Raw genomic sequence first — 20,774 nt, 5'->3', positions numbered from 1 at the left:
CAAAGACCTAGATTTAGATTTTTGTTTCACATTCAGTAGGAAAGGATGTGAAAATAGGATCGTTATATGAAACAAAGAGGCAGACTTCATCATGGTCTGGAGGAAGAAAGAACAAATAGAATGGAAAGGGATTGGTAAGAATTCAAGAGAAATTAAGTTAATGTCTTGATGCTATTTTCTTTCTTTGCCAACTTCATTTCTGGTGCTGTCAGTGCCCAACAAATTGTTCCAACAACTTTACATTAAGTAGTACCTGGTGTTTGCTGCATGTCAAGAGAAGTAATTGGATAATTACATAACAGGATCTCCATTTTTACTTTTATTCAAAGATAAAGGAAATCAGCTGGGGAGATGTCGGAGGCTGGACTGGTCAAGGAGGATCAATTCTTGGTACAAAACGGTAACATCAATATTTTGCCAATTGATATGATGAGATGAATTCTAGTATTTCTTATAACTGGTGTATGTTTCCATGCTCTTTTCCTTCGACAAACTGTTTTAAGTCCTCAATTTTATGTTGTGGTTTGGTGTTTTTTTCTGGGTTTTTTTTGTTGGTAGTGGTGGTTTTGTTTGGTTTTTTTTTTTTAAATTGTTATGTTCCAACTTGGATATCTTTATAGTACTGTACCAGCTCTGAAGAGAGAATGAAAATGGGAGTTGGGACCTCAGCTTAAAAATTTCCTGGGGTCTTTACACTTAAAAGGATTGCAAACCTGTAGTTTCTTTACAGTTGACATGATTCCTTAATGGATGTCAGGAAGAATTATTTGTATGGATGAAAATGTAAAATGAAAAATACTGCATTGCCTGCTCGGTTTACTGTTTCAGCTTAGTAATTGGTTTTTATTGCTGCAGAGTCTATAAATTTTTTTCATTTTTCTTTTGGTTGAATAATTTTTAGTACTCTTCCTGCAAAATATTTGGAGAAGATCGCTGACCAGATGCGCACTAACAACATTAATGCCCTTATGGTTATTGGTGGATTTGAGGTACACTAAAATGTCTAATTATATCTAAGTAGAGTAGAATTTCTAACAAAACGGATAGTCCATTTTAATTTTTACCCAATCTTCATGCAAAGTGCATTTGGTTACAACTATATTTGATACACAACGTAAGTAGTGTTTAGGATCAGAAGTATTGTCAATCACCGATTCTGTGGAAAGCTGACATTCAAGACAGTGACTAGTAGCTGCAAAATAGGATGTGCTAAATGGATAAATAAGGTGAGATAGCATGATAGTATTTTTGTATTTAAAAAAAATAATTAATGACCTCAGTAGTGCAAGTTCCAGTCTATACTGTATCAATACGTAGAACATACTTCCATACCTTTAGTGGTAATTGCACTGTTAGTCCCTTATTGAAGCCACTCTTTCTCACATAGTGCATTTCAAAATCTGTAATTGATTTAGAGAAGTATTTTCTTTTTTTTCTGTATTTCATGTTCATTTCAATTTACCAAAACAATAAATTTTTGAAATCTTGATTCAGGAAAGTATTTTGCCAACTCTTCCCAAAGAAGAGCATGCTAATTGCTTCTTGATAATGAAAGAATCATCCAATTTTACCAACCTGTTAGGCATGGCCCTACTTCAGAAATATTAAGATTTTAAATCAGGAGTAACGGTACCTGAAGATTGGGGAACTAGTTTGCAGTATGTTTTTGTTGTACAAAGCACTTTGTTATGTCTAAACTATATATCCCCTTGAAAATGACTGTTCTATTTATTGTGTTTTCAAATATATACCTGTTTTTAATGCTTTCTTTTTTTTGTGTGTTAGATTTTAGTGGTTCCTTAATGCTTTGACTTGCTGAAGTGTGCTGTGGTAGAAATGGCTCCCCCTGTGGCCCCTCCGTTTTATCACTCAAACTTTACCCTTATTTTATTCATCCTAATTTTTCACCCAATGCCTGTGCCCAACAGGCGTACCTCGGACTTCTGGAATTGTCAGCTGCCCGAGAGAAATATGACGAATTCTGTGTTCCAATGGTTATGGTTCCTGCAACTGTATCCAACAATGTACCGGGTTCAGATTTCAGCATTGGTGCAGATACTGCTCTGAACACTATAACTGATGTAAGTCTATTCTGGTGTGTGCGCTTACTAACAAAGCAGTTCTGGTTTAAACTGACTAAATTGGCTAGAACTGGATATTTTTATAGACCAGAACTTTGGAAAATGATACAGTTACTTGATATAGCCACATTCATAATACCCATTTAAAAAAGAGAAGGTTTAGGATCCCAAATGCTTCCATTAGGTTTCCTCTGAAACTACAGTGACCTGTAAACTTGTAAAATACAAAATAAGATGGCATATATCTATTGTATACAGAAGAAAGAAATCTAAAGCTAAGACTTGACAATCATTTGATGCACTGCAGAGTAAAAAAATCCCCATTATGGGTAAACTATCAGTATACCTAGCTGTAACAAACACTGAGTGAATGTGGTTCTGTTCAGAAAGAGATCCTTATTTATGTAACATCTTTATTCCTCTAATACATAATGTAAGATCCATATTTCTCTAAAAATAAGAATTTCATGTATTCTACTAATAACAGATTTAGCAAAAAGAGTTGAGACATATTGTGAAGTATTTTTAAAAAAATCAAATCCAGTAATATGATTATAAATTAAAAATATATTGATTAATACTAAACTCAGGTGGACAGAAAGCATTGTCAAACACCTTACAAATTAAATTGTCAGGCATGCACGTTTACAGTTCATCTGAATCACTTAAGCATTAATTCATTACGCCTCCGCTAAGAAAAGCAATTCTGTTTATATTCTGACATAATTTTGTCTGTGAAACAATAGCAGTAATATTACACTTCCTTCAATTTTTTTCTTTTCAGTGTAATCTGCAGACACATACATACTGCAAATACAGTTGCAGAGTGTCCATAGTTTGTTCAAAACACAGCAAAGACCTAATAAAGCATTTGTCTTCAAAATTGAATTTACATTTTTACTTATAAAGAAGAAACAGAATTATTTCATAACTTAGTGATTTACAATAAATTACCATATTTTATTACAAGTTCCACTTTCTGATTTTTGTCTCCTGCCACGTTGGAGCCAGAATGTAGAATTTTTCACTGATTGTACATATCAAGCGACATTTTAAAAAGTGAAAAATAACGAGCACAGTGCTCATGTAAAGCAGGAAAAGAATTTCAAGTTGCTTTTGAAAATTAAATGTCACTTCTTCTATCAGTTAGATACATTTGAAGGTTTTAATCATGATATTATTTTCAGAAATTTGAAGGATTCCTCAAATGCTATCAACTTCAAAAGCACTAATATAAACTTCACCTGTTTTGTTTTCTTTACCATGGTAACATAAATATTTTTATCTTCAGCAAAATAAACCCTTCAGTTAGCAAATTTCAGTTTCCTTAACTGTTGCCTTGAACAAGACTGTAAGATACCTAAAATTTATCTGGAACGTATTCTTTATAGACAACGTAGGTTATAAATGTGGATGTTGTTTCCAGTTCTGGTAAATAAAAATATCTCTCCAAAATGATTGATCACAAATTAAGGTGAGTAAAATGATTGTGCATAACACCTACTTTTCTTCTTTTCTTTTCTTCATAAGCTTTGTTTGCCTAACTGACTTCTTTTTATAGGTTATTTCATGTAGAGGGGATATATTGTAGTCAGTCAGTCTCTCTCTCCTTGTTGTTGTGTTTTGCTTTATAGTTAGGTTTCTAGATATCACTTGCCTTCATTAGATAATAAAATGTCAGTATCCCCATATTTTCAATGCAGTAGTTGAATAATTCTCAAAATTATATTTTTTTACTAATAGCTTCCATCTTGGTTTTGCATTTTATTTTGCCTAGATTTTTCTCTGAAATAAATATGAAATGTAATGGCTTTGCAAGATGTAGATTCAATTAAATGGAAAATTAAATTTTGTTCTCTTTTGGGGAAGGAGCAGACTTCTGTGTTGTGGCAACATTTCTGCTTGGTATCTTTTCAGTTTTCTGCTCTGATGGTTTGAGTATGATTCACTAAAACCAATAATGAAAAATGTATCCTTTCATTCCTGTGTCGTGTGCAGATCAGGTTGCATAATGATGATGCCCCCTCTTAAGTGTGACTGATAAGCTCAATACAAGTCATACAATTGACTGTGGTAAATGAAGGTAGCCGATGGATGTGAATGTCCATTATATCTAGTTTATAGCATTTTTATTCCTATTGCCACTATTAGGTCAATAAATGTATCAGTTTTCAATGCTCTCAGATTAGTACCTCTTATGAACACTAAAATGTCATCACATTTAGTTTTTCTGTGGTACTTTTCTTCTGTGTTCTTGACAGTTTTTAGTAAGGTAAGTACATTTCTACTGGGTAATGAGGCCTTGTTAGTGTTTGGCATTACTAGACACTTGTCAATGTTAGGTTGTTTAAAACTTGTCAAGGCATGTAAATGGTACCTGGAGACATTTGCACGTAAAATGTGTTAAGATGCTGCATTTAAAAAGGAAAACAATAAAACCCAGACAACCAGATACGTAACTTCTGAATGAGAGATTAGGTAAGAGTGTGCTTTTCCCTAAGTCACAGATAGTGGGTGGTACATTTCTCAATGATTATAAATTAGATTCTATAACAAATTCTGTAACCCTCTTGAAATGTTCCATTTTTGTTTTAAAATATAGGCTTGTAATCAGTTGAATAGTAGAATTTGGTTTGTTTTTTGAATAATGTTTTAAATTTATGATGTGCTGTATTTTTCACTTCAGTTTTCAGAATATTAGAAAAATTGTCAATGAAAACTCCAATATAAAATACCTGGGGAAAGCTGGATGTTTCTGTACCTGAAAAGGGTATGCTTAAGGCTTGTATATCTAGATGTACAAAATAAATTGTTTAGGACTGCAGGATAAGAACATGAACTTTGAGTTTTCTGTGAAAAGAAGTATCAGTAAAATAAAATAACTACCGTAATAAAAATACCTATATTCTCAACTTCATGTTGCTAACCCAGTGAAGTGAATAGAATATTATTTCAGATAGCAGACCTCTGGAATGTGACACCGAAGAAGTGTTAGGTTTTTTCCTACATAATCATGAAGGATAGAAATTTATTTTTAGATGAAAATTGGATTACTTAATATTGATCAAAAAGAGGCATTAGCAATACATCTTGCAGATGGAACTAAAAAGCAGAAACCTACTCTGTAATTAAGCAGAACGAACAAGGAGTTAGACTCTTCCAGCTACAGAACATGGAAAGAGAGTGGAAAGGATGAAAATTTAATTTGAAAACAAAGCCTACTGATGGGCTAGAGGGAAGTGATGGAAAGAGGAATAAACCAGAATAAGGCATGGAAGAATATTCATTTGATTTAGGAGATGTAGAAGTAAATGGGGAAATGAAAAGAAAAAGGTATCGGCTAGAGATGGAGAAAAGTAGAACCTGAGAAAGGAAGAGTCTAAAACCTGGTAATGTGTTTCTTTTGACAATCTGCCTTTTCCTTTCATCAAAGGGAAGGGGGTACAGGTTGATCAATTAGTTTTGTGAGAAAAAGAATAGCAAGCAGCCACTGAGGAGCAAAGAAAGCTAGTTAGATTGCATTAATGGAGTCTCCATGCATTTCCCTTGAAAAACAGATTCCTGTACCCTTCCAGTGCTGGTACTAGCATATATGGCTCCCCATTAATCTGAACTAGGCAGCTGAAAATTAGCTTGGCCAAGCTGGCTAACCAGTTAAATTGTCATCCACTTCAGCCCTAGCAACAGCTGGATGTGGAGGTGGAGCAGTAAATCCATCCCTTTCAACGGTCATTTGCATTTAGATCAACATAAAGACAACAAACCACAGTCTTTGCTTGACTGCGTGTATTTTTATAAAGCATCATTGGTTATGGCAATACCGTTTTTAAAAACACAAATACAATAAAAGGGTGTGAAAAGATTAAACCATTTCATCGACATAGTACAGTATCCCTCTGTGATCTTACTGTAGTACTTATTTTCAAAAAATAGTCGTAAAACATTATTAAAACCACCTATCACTTATTTATCCTTTATAATTATTAAGTGACCCTTTATTGAAAGCATTTTCATATTTTGCTGCAGTGATGCAAAGATGTTGCATATAATCATCTAATGCTCGTGCTTGGTGAAGGTACAGTCTTCTGATATGTTTGCTGAAATCACTTGCATCAAATAAAATGGCAATATTTAATGCAAGTAAAACATATCTTAACTGCATCTTAACATATCATAAATGCAGACTAACCAATCGTGTTAGTTATTGCTCTAAATCTCCCTTCGACTTGGTTTCCCAAAAGTCTCAAAACTCACGTTTTTCAGATCTTCATGAAGCCATGTGATTTTACCAGATCACTGTGACTCGGTGTACATCTTTATTTTTCAGTAGAAATAAAAATTCAAAGCAGCCTGACTGAGCTGAGTTGGGCTAGACAGTTACTGAAATTTTCTCAGTAAAGTCTTGTCCTCTCAAAAAAACCCCATATATTCTATTTGTTGCTCTTCTGGCTATACTGCTTCTCAGAGCTACAAGTCTGAAAGTGCAGTCTTTTAGACTGTGTTTCAGACTTAAACTGGAAATGCATTGTAGCACTGAGCTTAATTGAAAGTTGCACTTATGAAATACATGAGTAGAGAGAGACTTTAGAAAGTCAGTTTTCACTTAGGCACCTACTGCCACATGGCCTGTCCTCTCACTGAACAGGATCTGCTCTATCTAAGACGAAAACCTAGAAAGCAGAACTCTCACACATGAATATTTTTCCCATCATTTTGTCCTAAGTTATTGCTTAAATCAGTCACTCTATAGATATTTGTGGAGATAGCTTGATAGCTATCTAATTTTGATCTGCAATAGTTTGGTTCTCTGAACTGATTTGAGAAATTGAAAAGATGAGACTTCTGTGAACATCAGTCCTTTCTGGGAGAAAGAGAAGAATGTAACGTACTATGTAATCAGGCTTTCTTGTGGAGAGTCATTACATAGGCAGTTTGAAAAATTGCCACACATCATAAGAGATGCTGATTAGTTTAGATTAGAAAGAATTGGAATAATGTAACTAAAAATATGTTTACTGCCTTAAAACAGCTGCAAAATCTTAACCTTTAAGTATTATTTTGATATCTATTAGGAAGACCTAATCCTTTTCACACGATGATTTATTTTGTAGTGTTTGGAATCTTCCCAAGGACCTACAGCTGTTTTTCAAAGAAACCTTGAACTATACTTGCAAAGTTTTATTAACTCATCCATGTGCACATGTTCCTGGATTTTTCTGGGCCTAGATCCAGTCTATGTGCATAGAGGCAGATGTGTGATGTTGATAGAGTCTTGGAAGTCATAGGCAAAACTTTTTTCCTTTTTCTTGGTGGAAATCGATGTGTGTCTTGACTTTATAGGATAACATAGTTTTTAAAAAAGCAGCTTTCTTTAAGCATTTCCTTCAAGTTGTAGGTGTTTTACTAGCCAACTTTCTAAACTCCTTAACATGTATCAAACTTTGTTCTTTAAGTGGTTTCTTGTGGAATGGTTTCCAATAGATTTCCAGTCTACCTTTATGCTGTCTTTTTCTGCCCAACTGCTTCAGACCTCTATGCTGTGCACACTTGATGTTCACTCTGTATTAACTTGCACTAATCTTCTGCCTTTCTTCAAAGAGCATTGTGCCAATGCAACCCCAGTGCACTGTTGTGGTATGTACAGGATATCCCCCCAGAAATAATCTCACCAATTTTATTTACTTGGGCCAGTGGACAGCCAAATTTACCATCACATGCAAGGAGTCATTAGCAGAGCAATCCAAAGACAAGGAATGTATCACTCATACTTGTACCACTGCTTCAGGCCTATGAAAGTTGTCTGCAGCTACACGAGGCACGTTCCCGCTTTGAGGAGTTTTGCGTACCTATCTGTGTGTTGCCTGCTACTATTAGCAACAATGTGCCAGGCACAGACTTTAGCATTGGTGCTGACACTGCCTTGAATGCTATTGTGGAGGTAAGACTGCATATCTGTTAAAAGTTAAGACAATAAAATGCATAAGATGAGTCTACCTAAAGACCTTGAAATGTCTAGTTTTCTAAAATAATTTGGTTACTGTATTGTTGGTTTTTTTCTGGATTATAGTTAAGTTTTCCAAGACTGATTAAAGATTAAACTTATAAAAATTATGTTCTATGTTTAACTTTTGTTTTGTTATCGAAGACTGCTGCATTAGTTCTTAGGGCATTTACTTTTACTGAGAATAAAATAATTTGCTTGCTTTGATTTTTTTTTTGGGGGGGGGCTGTTGTTTGGTTTTTTTTTAATCTTATGTAACTCCTCAGCATTACTTAGATGAAAGGAGAAAGCACATATTTTATAAATAAATGCCACATTTATTGCATGAGCTAATGACTGAGCTCAGTGCAACAGGGCATTTTAAGTACATGGTTAACACTAAACACATGAATAATCCCATAGACTGCATTAGGCTTAACATCTATTAAGTGCATATAAATGTATTCATAGTATAGATAGTTAAGTCTGTCACTGATGCCGACTAAACAGTGTAAGGTCAGAACTTGCTATGAATGAGTTTTCCATTTCAGTCAGAACAGTCAGTTTTCTAGTTTTAGTCTGCCATAGCTTTTTCCCTTGGGTACAACTGCTATATGAACTCCTTAAGTTCTTTACTATCCTTGAGTCTGCTGGAGCCAAAGCAAAGGGAACTGAGTTGAGGTCTAATGCAAACAAATGAGTAAGCCTCTGAAGAGCTCTGGGTTTTATCAAACCCCTCATTATCAATCCATATAACTAATTGGGAAGTAATTGTCCAAGAAAGTCAGAATAGAGATGCAGCGGTTTGAGAAATGCAGGTTTGTTTTCCTGCTTTAATATGGTGTTAGTTAGTTATAGAGTGAAAAAGCTCCAGTAGATAATTGAAAGAGCTGTGTCAGAATACACTATGGCCTGGTCTTCGGGAGATGCAATACAGCATCCTTGGGGTGAAGATGACCTAAGATGTAGTGTGGGTAAATTGTAGCAATATGTTCATAGGCAGGACACAGGTACTTTTACCATTCCATGAGCTGCTTCCCCCTTACCTACTTCTATAAATCTCAGGCTAAGTCTGCTAATTATGACTGATATCACTTCAAATAGTGATGCACCTGTAAAAGTGAAAACATGAAAACAATGGGGGGGGAAATGATTGCATATATTGCTGCTTCCTCTTATTTCACTGTTTTTATTATTAATTTTAATTGGAATTTGTACAGCTTTCAATAAAGCTCTCAATAGATACAGCTATTTTTAATTTTATTTTTTACTGAATTTCAGTGATGGTTAGAATGTTTAGTTTATGCTAAAAATAAAACACTGTTGATTTGGTGAAGCTTTGAATATCAGATTTTTTATGAAGCTGGCTCAGTTCATGTGAAAGCTCAACTAGCAATGGAATTCCAAAGAGTACTCCAGACAGAGTCACCATGTCTTCATGTTTAAAACTTCTGAAATCTGCATCAGGCATTTGAGCTTTGCCCTTTCCAGCCTATGGAGTAGTATGTGAATGAATGATTCTTTAAAATGTATCTGTGCCATTTTTGTATTTGGGTGTTTCTGTCATAGTCATTCTGAGAGAGCAAGAATAGTAGAAAGTTTCTACTTAACGTCTCTTGTATAGTCAAGGATAGAAATCCTTCTAAATAAATCTAAAGTGGGTAATCCCGAAAGCAACTAATGATTTACATCCTTGCTTAGAACTTGGAGCTTCTCAAAAGGCAGAAAATCTCATTCTACTACCAGCAGCTGGAAAACTTTTGGTTTCAGTGTCGAAAGCCAAGATTTATTTATTTTTTTAATAACACAAGCTAAACACATAGTATCCATCCAGTTCCAGGCAGCTTTTTTAAAATGAGTTAAAATTGGTTCAGTGCCGCACATGCCACTATTAAAAGTAATAGGGATTTTTATAAATTTATTATTGTTTGCCATATGCCAGAAGACAGTGTTCTGCAAAAATTCTTATGAAAGCACATCTGGAAGGGGAAAGTAAAGTGCTTGAGGACACTGTAGAATCCAAGACAGCTAAAAGTAATTGTCATTTTTAAAAAATATTTGAAGTTCAACATAGGCTTTTGTGACTCAGTTTGTCATGGAGATACTTTCTGCTTAGGATAACAGAATGTCAATCCATATTCTGAATAATTTCATGTGAATTCTGCACTTGTTTGTGTATGCACATAATGTGCATATCTGGCAATATATAAAAATATTTGTATAAATGAAATTACATTTATCTTCTAGTAGCTGGACCTAAATAAATGCATACACTGATTTTAGTCCTTCAGTGCATTAAACCTTATGATGTTAGGAGTTCTAAGCTTTTATTATATTTAGTTTTTTCACATATCAATTCATTATTTGTTCTGTGGTCTGTTAGGTATATTTTTAAAAGCTGTATTGCTCACGATCTTTATTTCAACTTGAAGTATTTTCAGTTAGCTGAATGAAGGTTTGGTTGTAACTATCTGTGAAACAGAAATACCTCAAATATTACAGCACCTGCAGTTACTCATTCAGAAAAACAGTAAGGCATGGGGATTTTTTTTTAAGTCATAATTTACGTTTCAAGATGACAAACTTCACAGGTACTTTTATTTCTTGTTTTTTACTAAACAGGACTGATGTAGGGACAGAATATCAGTTTCACAAAATTCTTCTTGTCACCAAGTGTGGTATAACCTATTTATTTATTTTTAAGACAAAGAAGGAAATAGTATCTTTCTATTTCTCTTATTTGCTTTCTGAAAGGAAGATACATTATCTGATGATACATTATCTGATGACTTTAAAATAACTGAATGGTAGAAAAAATTCATTCCAGGAAGTGAGTTTATCAAATAGCTTTTGAGTATTATAAAAACCTGGAGATGCAATAGTAACCTAGTTCCTAGGTTTCTGTGTTTTCCTAAGTTTCCTAGGTCCTACTACACTGGACATTTTCTCTGCTTTTTTATAAGTAAGTCTCTTGGGCAGCTCTAGTATTGATGTTAATTGGTGGCATGTAAGCAACAAATCTCTTTGTAGAGAACATTCTTTATGCTGGTGAATGCAAGTGGAGATTTTTATATTAAGTATGCATCTATTAATAAAAATACAAAAAACATTTTAAAAAATGCTCTCCCAGTGCTTGAAAGAATGATGTTGATACGCTTATTGGAAAGTAAACAATAGAGCAATACATGCTCACAACTTAAGTTTAAGGAATTGTAGCTGTTAAGTATGGTTGGGAATGCAATGAATTTTAATATCAATACTAAGAAATAAACTCTTCAGTAATGAATAGAGTCAAAGCAGAGAAGAGAAACTTAGTCATACCAGAATTGATTAAAAAGCTGCATTATATCTATTTGTATCTCTGTTAGAAAACTATCACAACTTTTAAGTACATGCACAAGCAAAATTAATTCTTATTTTAGTATTTGCAGGAAGCAAATAAATAATAGTTGATAGCAGCAAAACATTTTATTTTGACTGTGATGTTCAATGTATGATTTATAAGAATTGCTTTATTTGGTAATTATTACAGTTAAATGGGTTATGCTATTTTGGAACTTTTAAATATGTGGAATTTATATATTCTTTAATCCTTTTACCAATAAGTGATGCAAAGTTGCATGGCATATAAAAGCATAAAAATTCAGATTTTTTTAATTTAAACTTACTTACAATATCTTGTCTTTGATTAGACATGTGATCGCATCAAACAGTCAGCCAGTGGTACCAAGCGTCGTGTATTCATCATTGAGACCATGGGTGGTTATTGTGGTTATCTGGCTAATATGGGGGCCCTTGCGGCAGGAGCTGATGCTGCTTATATCTTTGAAGAACAGTTTGATATTCGAGAGCTCCAGGTATACAGCATTAGAAATGTTTTCCTCATTTTTAAGTAGATGCTAAAATTGTTGTACATATATGGCATAATGTGTATATTTGAAGTAGATTGCTCATGTAAGAAAAAAATAAACAAAGTTTAGATGGTATCTAAAAGCTGCACCTATCAGTAGCGCTTTTATATAATGCCAGTTCTTATGTTATATTATATAAAGGAATATATACCCAGTTATTCTTGGCATCAGGTTCAGTTAAATGACAAAATTATTGTATTAGCCATTAAACACTACTAGATTAATTGTTTTATTTTTATTCTTCCGATTGAAATTCAGATTACATGTAAATAAACAGACCTGGGCAGTTTTTAAAAAAAAAAAAAAGGCGGGGGGGGGGAGAGAAAAAAAGGAATACTTTTTCCATTATGATATTGCTTCAGCTCATTGTGTTAGAAAGCTATTCAGGTCAGGAACCGGACAGTGTGTAAGATGTATTAAATACTCATTTGGATACCACAACTATTCAGAGCATATTTGGAGGTGTTACTAAAATAAAGATCTCGGACTTTATGGATTACAGATTAGGGTGTAAGCTGATACAGAACTTGTCTACTGTGAGGATTTTACACTTCTGAGGTAGTTGGTGCTACTAGCTGTAGTCATGGACAACTACAAAGCTAAAAAGATAGAAATTTCCTGAAAGGAAGAGATGGGAAATGCATCATAATTCCTCCCCACTCATTCCTCAGTGGCATGTACTCTACATGTCATATATGGGAGTACCAGCACAGCAGTACATCACTATCCATAACAGGACTGTTGCAAGGACTGGGAGTAAGGGCAAGCTGTGATCTTTTGTGGCAAGTTCTGTATTTTTATGTATATCAAGGTTATCCAACTTTGGTGCTGTACCAGTATAGCGTACAAAAAACAAATTTGTGTTGCTATTAAAATCAATTATTTGTGATGTAGAGGAAGTAGTTAGTTTTAACTTAAGATGAATAAATACCCATACATGATATATTATCCTGGATCTCCAAAAACCTGTTGATTATTTGAATTTGCACATAATACTTTATGTGGAGTACTTCACAGAAGTTCTTAGGATATGTAGGCTCATTAAAGTTGGTTTAGAGTTCTGTATGGTGCGTTAAAAATACTTTTGTTGTTTCTAGGCTAATGTGGAACACTTGACTGAAAAAATGAAAACCAGTATCCAGCGTGGTCTAGTGCTGAGGTAAGCAGAAGTAGGTTTAATAGATGACATCAGTGATGCTGAGCACTTCCAGCCAGGTAGACTGTTCGGCCACTTGCAAAGACACTCCAAGTATATATTCCTTGATTATTCCTTTAGCATGTGATTTTTAGTAAAGCTGTTGCTCCAGAAGGCAATTCTGGGAGCTGTCAGGAAGCTCGAGTCCAAAGCTTCCTTTCTACATAAATATATTTGCTCTATAATCTTAATATTTTATCCTATTTTCAGCCTATTTTTTCATCGGCTTTTTCTTTTATTGTAGATTCTGTCTTACCAGAGATAGTGTGAAAACTAGCATACATGTGTACACATATATTATGGCCTTTACCAGAAAAATCCTACTTAGATTTTAGGAGATAACACAGAATAAAATACCTTTCAAAAATCAAAACATTTAAAATACGTTGATTAACATTTTTTAAAATTATACCTTCTTAGGCAGCCTGAATCAGGCTGTAGCTTCTCTCTTGAGCATTTATTTTCAGTCTGCCAAATAGTGAAGGGCTGAAAAATGAATACCCCAATAAGCTGTATGAGGATACCATTGTTTTTGTTCAGGTTCTACTAGTTATATGACTAGGGTGAAAAAATAAGGAACAGCCTAAGGTACTGTTCATTATCCATGCTTTTATACAGGGCAAAATGATGACATTGGATGTCAATGACTTTTTTTGCAGTTTTAATGACTTTGGTTTAGTGCAGTTTTTCCTCTGCATAACGAACTTGTCAGACCTAAAATGGTATTTTTCACTACCTTATTCAATAATGGATTCCAAGTGACCTGCCAGTGACGTCAGTGTAGTAAAAGTAATGCAGACTTCAAAATCATGAGCATGTTATGTGGATGTAAACGTATGTGATTAGATGAAAATACCCGGGCCGTAGTTACTCGTATCAAGAAAATGGGAAAACATTGTCATTCAGTAGTTGTAAAGACATCCACTACTTAATAGTAAATTTCCTAACTGTATCTGGCCTTAATTGTTACAGAAATGAGAACTGCAATGAGAACTACACAACTGACTTCATTTATCAGCTGTATTCTGAAGAAGGAAAAGGAGTGTTTGACTGTCGAAAAAATGTATTGGGCCACATGCAGCAGGTAAAAATGACCTTAAAGTTACAGAGAAGCTTAAATTTGTATGAACAGAGAACATACAGAGAACACTATTCAAGCATTTCAAACGAGTCTGATTCAGGATTAAAGAAAAAAGTGTATGGATTTTTGTTTATAGGTAACTCAGAAGTTTTTGTTAGTGTTACATTTTACTGCAATTCCTTCTTAAAAATCTAGGGAAAAAATGCATTAGATTCTTAATGATTTTCATTTTCATTCCTCTCCTGTCTGTATTAATAAACAATTACACTTTTTTAATAGATAATACAGGTATCTTACTATTACTGTAATATATCCTTAGAACAAACTTATCTGCCCATCTGTAATGTATCTGGCTTCTGAACCCTGGGAAAGATGAGATTTCATTAAGAAAATATGTGCAGATGAATTGTTCTTGTAGAAGAGACAGTAGTGAACTACTCCTTGTGGTCTTTGTACCTTGCATCTCTTTATCTCACTATAATGCTTGTTAGTGCGCAAATAGTAAGTTTCAAATTTGGCTACACTAACCACCAAGACTGAGGTAGAGTAAAAAATACAAGTACAGCCAAATTTCTCAAGTACTAGTAGTGAAATGACTCTCTCCTTTTAAGTCATTTCAAGTTGTATGTATATTCCCCTTACTCATATTTTTAGATTATTCAGTGCTGAGGTTGGCACTTTGTGTAAAATTTAGCAAAGTTTATTTTGAAGGTCAGGACCAGCATTAGTCAACCAATCTGAAACTACTTCACCTATGATTTCAGTCCCATCTGCTGCATTGAAAACAGACAGAAAAGTCAGACATTATATAATATAGAAAGAGGGTTTAAAAAAAAAAAAAAAACACCTAAACAAAACAACACTAGTCAAGGAAGTCCTAATGTGGTTTTTTTCATCCTAGTATTACATACACAGTATTCCTTGTTCTATCTGCAATAGAGCGCGATGCTTCCCAGACTTCCTAGATTACAGAGTCAGCACTTAGGTTTCTGAGGCTCCTCCTGACACCTCTCCTTCAACAGTTTCTTGGACTATGCTGAAACCAGGTTGCCCTATGGAAGCGTGACAGCTGGGCAGTGCTTAATGATCACCCTGTGGAGAAGTGGAAAAAAGGGAAAACAGTGAAATTTATCTAAGTGAAAAGTATTATTGATTCAGTGAGACTTCTAATGGTGTTTAACACAAATTTTAAATGTTTAACTTGATTTGTGTGGTGGGGTTTTTGGTTTGTTTATTTGTTTTTCTAAGTGGGGGAAATGGAAATAAGAGGTAGAGCAGGCCATGAACAGAGGTGACGGATAAAATAAGACGACACAAATCCTGGTTCAATAACTACACTAACCCACACTTCAATTTTCACACAGGGTGGTGCACCTTCACCATTTGATAGAAACTTCGGGACAAAAATTTCTGCAAAAGCTATGCAGTGGATTTCCAAAAAACTGAAAGAAACCTACCGAAAAGGTGCAGAAATATTTGGTGCTATCTCTTGTTACTGTCTTTGATTAGCTATCGGTATAAGACTACTCTACTATGCAAACATGTGAATGTGTATTAGTTTGCTAGTCAACATACTTCTTTCCCTCTCGGTTATGTTTTCATTATGTCGTAGTGCCTTGCTGTGCTTCCTCCTGTAAGATTTCCCCTCAAGTGAGGTCAATAATTCAGATTGCTCTTTTCTTATCTTTTTTAAAAAAAAAAATGCTAGTGTGATTACAGTTTTTCGTGCATGAAGGAATTGATGGTTATATAGTTACATCTGTTCTTCCTTTTTGTTTCATGGTGGCTACATGGGAGACAGAAGAAGGTAATATGTCTTCTTTGGGAATTTTTGTAAAGTACTATTTACTAAAATCTAATTTAAAACTGGATGTTAAAATTCAGTCTTATTGTTGCTTAATTACACTGTATTTTCATTGCTAATCACCAAAGCTACGTTAAAAAAGTGAAGAACTCCTAACCCTATTAAAGTACTAATTGATGTTTTGTTATTACATTAAATATTCAGTTAACTGGAATTAAGCTACTGTAAGCTTCTTATTCAGTTTAATTACAGAAAAGGGGTATTTGCCCTTACAAGTGTGAATAAGAAAGATACTGAATTATTTCATTCTTTTTAGGAAAAGTATTTGCCAATACTGATGACTCAGTTTGTTTGCTGGGAATGCGTAGACGCAACCTTGTTTTCCAACCTGTGGCTGAGCTTAAGACTGAAACAGACTTTGTGTACGTATATGCTGCTTACATTTTAAACATCTCAACACAGGCTTCCTTTCACCACATCAAGTGAACAACTTCTCTGCAGCGCTGACACACAGCGTTTGTCAAGCCTTTTACTCCACTTTCATCGTTAGCCTGCATTCAGCCAGTGATTCACTCTGATTGTTCACTTGTCTTTTCTAATGACTCCCTTCATGCTTTCTCTTCGTCCTCATAGTTGGAAGCCTCTCGTGAATTCTGGAACTCCACTGTTCTTTTAAATAACTTTCTTGTAATGCCTTTGTTCTAATGTCCAGAATTGCTTTACATTCTGGTGGAGTTTAGTGGAGCAGCATTTTTGCGCCATATTTGGCATTATGCTTACCTATAATGAACATTTTCCAGTAAAATCTGTTCATTTCTTCAGTATTCTGTCCTTAATTCTCTCCATTTTGGGTCAGTGTTTACATCCCACCATAAATGTCAATATCTGATCCTATTTCTGAGGAAGGCCATTACTGTTAGTATTGTCAAATGTGTTTGTCTTGGCCACCAAGTGAATCACCTTATCTTTTTCCTCCCCCAACTGTTACACAGACACAGGATTCCCAAGGAGCAATGGTGGCTGAAGTTGCGACCACTGATGAAAATCCTGGCCAAGTACAAGACTAGTTATGATGTTTCAGATTCAGGCCAGCTGGAGCATGTTGCTATGCACAGCCCAAAGGAAGCAGAAACCGGAGCCATCTAAAGACAACACTTTTAGATTATTGTAATAGATGCACATTGTGAGTAACAATGCTTTAGAATCATTACAGCTTTGTTTTGTAACATTTAAGTTATTGTACCAGCACTTTATGTGAAACAAGATGTTCAGATGTCACAGATTTTGTCCTGTATTTGTGTTACGTTTGAAACAAACCCTAGCATCTAATGGACAAGCACCATTTACTGATACTACCCTTTAACAATCAGTGCAACGCTGTTCTATGCACTCTGTAAGTTACTCATCTACTGCACTTTGTTTCAGAGTACTTACACCCAAAAATTAAGTGTAGATGGCTAGCTTTGTGTTGAGTTACAGAATGTGCTTAATGTATCTGAAGTGAAATAAAATACTGTTGCAAACATCATGACTTGTCAAAAACCGTATTCACCTGCTTTTAAACAAGGGCGGGGAATAATGCTTCATGAAGGATTCTCTATACACTCCAGTGAAGGAGAAAAACAATGGCCCTTTTCCTTCCCTAACCATGCAGGTAGTAGTCACAGCAGGGCAAGCTGGTTTTTGCTGCTTCTTCAGGATTAGGCTGGAATGTGGATTTCTTTATCCTTATACAGGAATGATAAAACTATTGGGGAGGGGGGGGAAGGAGGGGGGGGCAGGCCAGGCAGGGGAAGCTTTAAAAACTTGAGATTCAGAAGGGTGTAATCTGGTCCTTGCTTCATGCTTCCTTTCTCCCAGCTTCTTCAAGACTATTTAAAAAAACAAAAACTAATAATGAAAAAGGGTAAAACTGATTTTTTAAATGTTTCCTCAGGCCAGCTTCTCTGTTAACTAGACCTTGACAAAAAGCTAAATACTAGACTGTCATATGAAAATATGACTGAACATTGCTCAAAGTGGCAAGATAGGCTAAAATTAAAATACACTGTATGCTGCCTCATTACTGATTCGCCCACTACACTGCAATTCACTACAAACTGGGCTTGATGCAAGGTGGAATGTACTGTCAAAAGCTCCTCTACCTGCAGGTGGCTTACGTAAAGGCATTATCACACCAAAGAATAAAATCTCTCACTATGGGAGACAGTTCTTTATATATCCAACAGCAGACATGATTTCAAACAAACACCATTTAAAACTCAAAAGTTTTACAGATACAAAAATATTTAATTTACATAGTATTCATATAGCAATGGGAGGAGTGAGTCTTCCATAAAATATTAAGGTCTGTCTTTGCCATAGAGAACATATAATTCTTGCTCTCAAATACTGTATGGTTAGAAAATTTTTCACATAATTATTTCAAGGACAGCTTTTCACTGGTTTGTTGGATACTGTTGAGAGCAGCAATGAATATTTAAGTTGGACCATAGCACTGTCAAAAGTTACTAAAAACCCCTAATTATATAGTCACACAGATTGGCTTGTTTTATATTAGCTCAGATGTTCAGCAGCAATTCATCGTTTGACCCATGAGGGATCTTTGGTGATATCTGCATTTTCTGGGCCTAGTACAGCTTGACTGCGCGTGCTCTTCCCAACTGCAAGATACCTGCAAGAAAAAAAAACCAAAGCAATGAGAAGCTGCTGCATTCTGTTATCTAACTCTGCTATACAAGTTAAAAATATTCCCATCTCAGGAAAAAGTGCTCTTTGATAACATACCTCTTGTTTACATTTACAGCATCTTTTGGACTTACTGTTTTTTCCCCAGTCATCACAATACAACAGTCTCCTAAGACATAGCCCTAACTAGCCTATCTCCTTAACCTTGTATTCTTCAGTAGTGGAATTCTTAAGCCTAGAAGTGAATTCAGAAGTCTAAAGAAGCACAAAATGTTACAAGTCTAGAAGAACCAACTCATATAGCCAGGAGCTGGATGTCTGAGTGTACTCTCTCTCCAACAGTTTCTGGACCCTTCCAAAGTAAAACAATCACCACCCACAAATTCAGAATGTAGGACGGATATACACCTGCTAAAATGCAATAAGCAGGACATAATTAACATCTCTCTTTATAGGTTACAAAAGCAAATAGCGAAAGTAGTACAAAAGGCCAAGGGAAAATATCCAAGAACTTTATTATGGCAACTTTCACAAACTGTTTTCTTCTTCAAATGAGGTTTTTGTTCTATTTTCCAAGTAAATATTTTCCTAAATTGAGCACAGACTTACTTGTTTGATACATCAACCAGGTTATCACTGTTGACAGCAAAAAGTTGTTCTCTGTGTGCCTGCTTCATTTCATCTGAAATCCCATATAAGAAATGATCCATTCCTAGGAAAAAACAACAAAACCATGCACTGCACTGGTGGACTGGAATCTCAGCTACAACTAGGCACATGAACGAGTGCAAACTAAGACAGGTACTACGTCTGCTGGAGGGGAAGAACAGAGACTACCATTAAGGCCATTCATTGTTCTGAGGCAATATCTAACTATAAATCAAACATTAAAGGTTAGAACTGGGAAATTAATTTTCTGAGGTAGTAAGAGTTTCCTATTTAGGAAAAAAAAAAAGATTCATATTCTATTCTGTCAAGTGATTTAGTTTGTCAAAAACCTAAACGTAATGGTAGTCCAGAAAACCTAAAAATGATTAATTCTGAAGAGTCTCAGTACTTTCTAACAACATTTTAGCCTAACTGCATTTCATGAGGCATCTCTTTTTATTGTGGTTTATAACAACAAACTCCTGAAATTTGCAAACAGTTGTAATATACGTGCAATGCAAAGGTTTGATCACCTTTTTGTACTACACATAGAAATCTGCATACAAATGCTTTAATGCTTTTGTTGGAATACTTGCCTACAGTATTTTAATATTAATATTACAAGTCCATGAACAACCAGAGAGCTCCAAAATAATAATAGAGAAGTTTTTTGTCATGCAAATAATCATATGGAAAGAAATGTGGCTTGGGAGGACATCTGTTGACTAGTCCAACCTCCTGCCCAAAGCAGGGCTGACTTCCAGGTTAGATAAGGTTGTTCAAGTTCTTATCCAGGGCCAATGATCAAAATAACAGTAGTATAAAGGGACAGGTATTTCTGCAACAGCCTCTAAGCCTGTTGAACAATGTTCTTCTATTCAGTGTTCCACTAAGTTTGCCATAGCTCCGTTAAGATGCGTGTTCAAATATCAAAGAATGTAAGTCACTACTCTCACAAATACCAACATTCAATATGCATGTATTTCACTTGTATGCACCTAAAATTGATTACTCTTTTTTTAATTGCCCAGACCAAAACCAAGTTCCATCAGCTGAAATTCAGCTTCATTAAGTTTTCTTGTTTAATAAGTTAGCGTTAATACACATACATATTAAAATAACGCTAATTTTAACCTTATCATTCCTTTTGTATAGGAAAGGAACGTATTCTAACTCAGCGAGTTTTGGACTGAAATTAAGCTGAGAATGGGGGAGGGAGGGAAAAGTGAGGAAAGCAAAGGAACAAGTGAGCAACTTGAAAAGATGTGAAGATACTACCAAGCCATCACAAGTATGCAGATATGTAGAGAACATGCTCCACCATAGCAGACAGACTTTTATGCTTTAATTTCTTCAAAAAAAGTATGCACAAAAGGTTAGAGACAT

General features: G+C 34.9%; 2 protein-coding genes across 6 annotated transcripts in view; one reads left to right on the top strand and one right to left on the bottom strand.

Moving 5' to 3' along the window:
* PFKP (phosphofructokinase, platelet) overlaps positions 1-17,580 on the top strand; it is a 47,200-nt gene extending 29,620 nt beyond the window's left edge. The window contains exons 14-23 of one of the 3 annotated variants that reach the window (XM_049798087.1): positions 330-400; positions 902-989; positions 1,929-2,081; positions 7,867-8,019; positions 11,754-11,918; positions 13,070-13,131; positions 14,140-14,251; positions 15,613-15,712; positions 16,369-16,474; positions 17,045-17,580. In XM_049798087.1, coding sequence (XP_049654044.1) covers positions 330-400; positions 902-989; positions 1,929-2,081; positions 7,867-8,019; positions 11,754-11,918; positions 13,070-13,131; positions 14,140-14,251; positions 15,613-15,712; positions 16,369-16,474; positions 17,045-17,198 — 1,164 coding nt within the window. In that variant the 3' untranslated portion in view covers positions 17,199-17,580. The remainder of the gene's footprint in view (positions 1-329; positions 401-901; positions 990-1,928; positions 2,082-7,866; positions 8,020-11,753; positions 11,919-13,069; positions 13,132-14,139; positions 14,252-15,612; positions 15,713-16,368; positions 16,475-17,044) is intronic. The other 2 variants (XM_049798086.1, XM_049798085.1) reach the window with 2 other exon arrangements.
* Positions 17,581-17,845: 265 nt separating this feature from the next.
* The window catches only part of PITRM1 (pitrilysin metallopeptidase 1), a 30,567-nt gene continuing 27,638 nt past the window's right edge, over positions 17,846-20,774 (bottom strand). For all 3 annotated transcript variants that reach the window (XM_049798081.1, XM_049798084.1, XM_049798082.1), the window contains 2 exons: positions 19,350-19,452; positions 17,846-18,726 (listed from right to left, as the gene is read on the bottom strand). In XM_049798081.1, coding sequence (XP_049654038.1) covers positions 18,633-18,726; positions 19,350-19,452 — 197 coding nt within the window. In that variant the 3' untranslated portion in view covers positions 17,846-18,632. The remainder of the gene's footprint in view (positions 18,727-19,349; positions 19,453-20,774) is intronic.

This window comes from Accipiter gentilis, chromosome 4, assembly GCF_929443795.1.
Source record: "Accipiter gentilis chromosome 4, bAccGen1.1, whole genome shotgun sequence".
NCBI classification, from domain to species: Eukaryota; Metazoa; Chordata; class Aves; order Accipitriformes; family Accipitridae; genus Astur; species Astur gentilis.
This window is presented reverse-complemented; position numbering and strand designations above follow the sequence as displayed.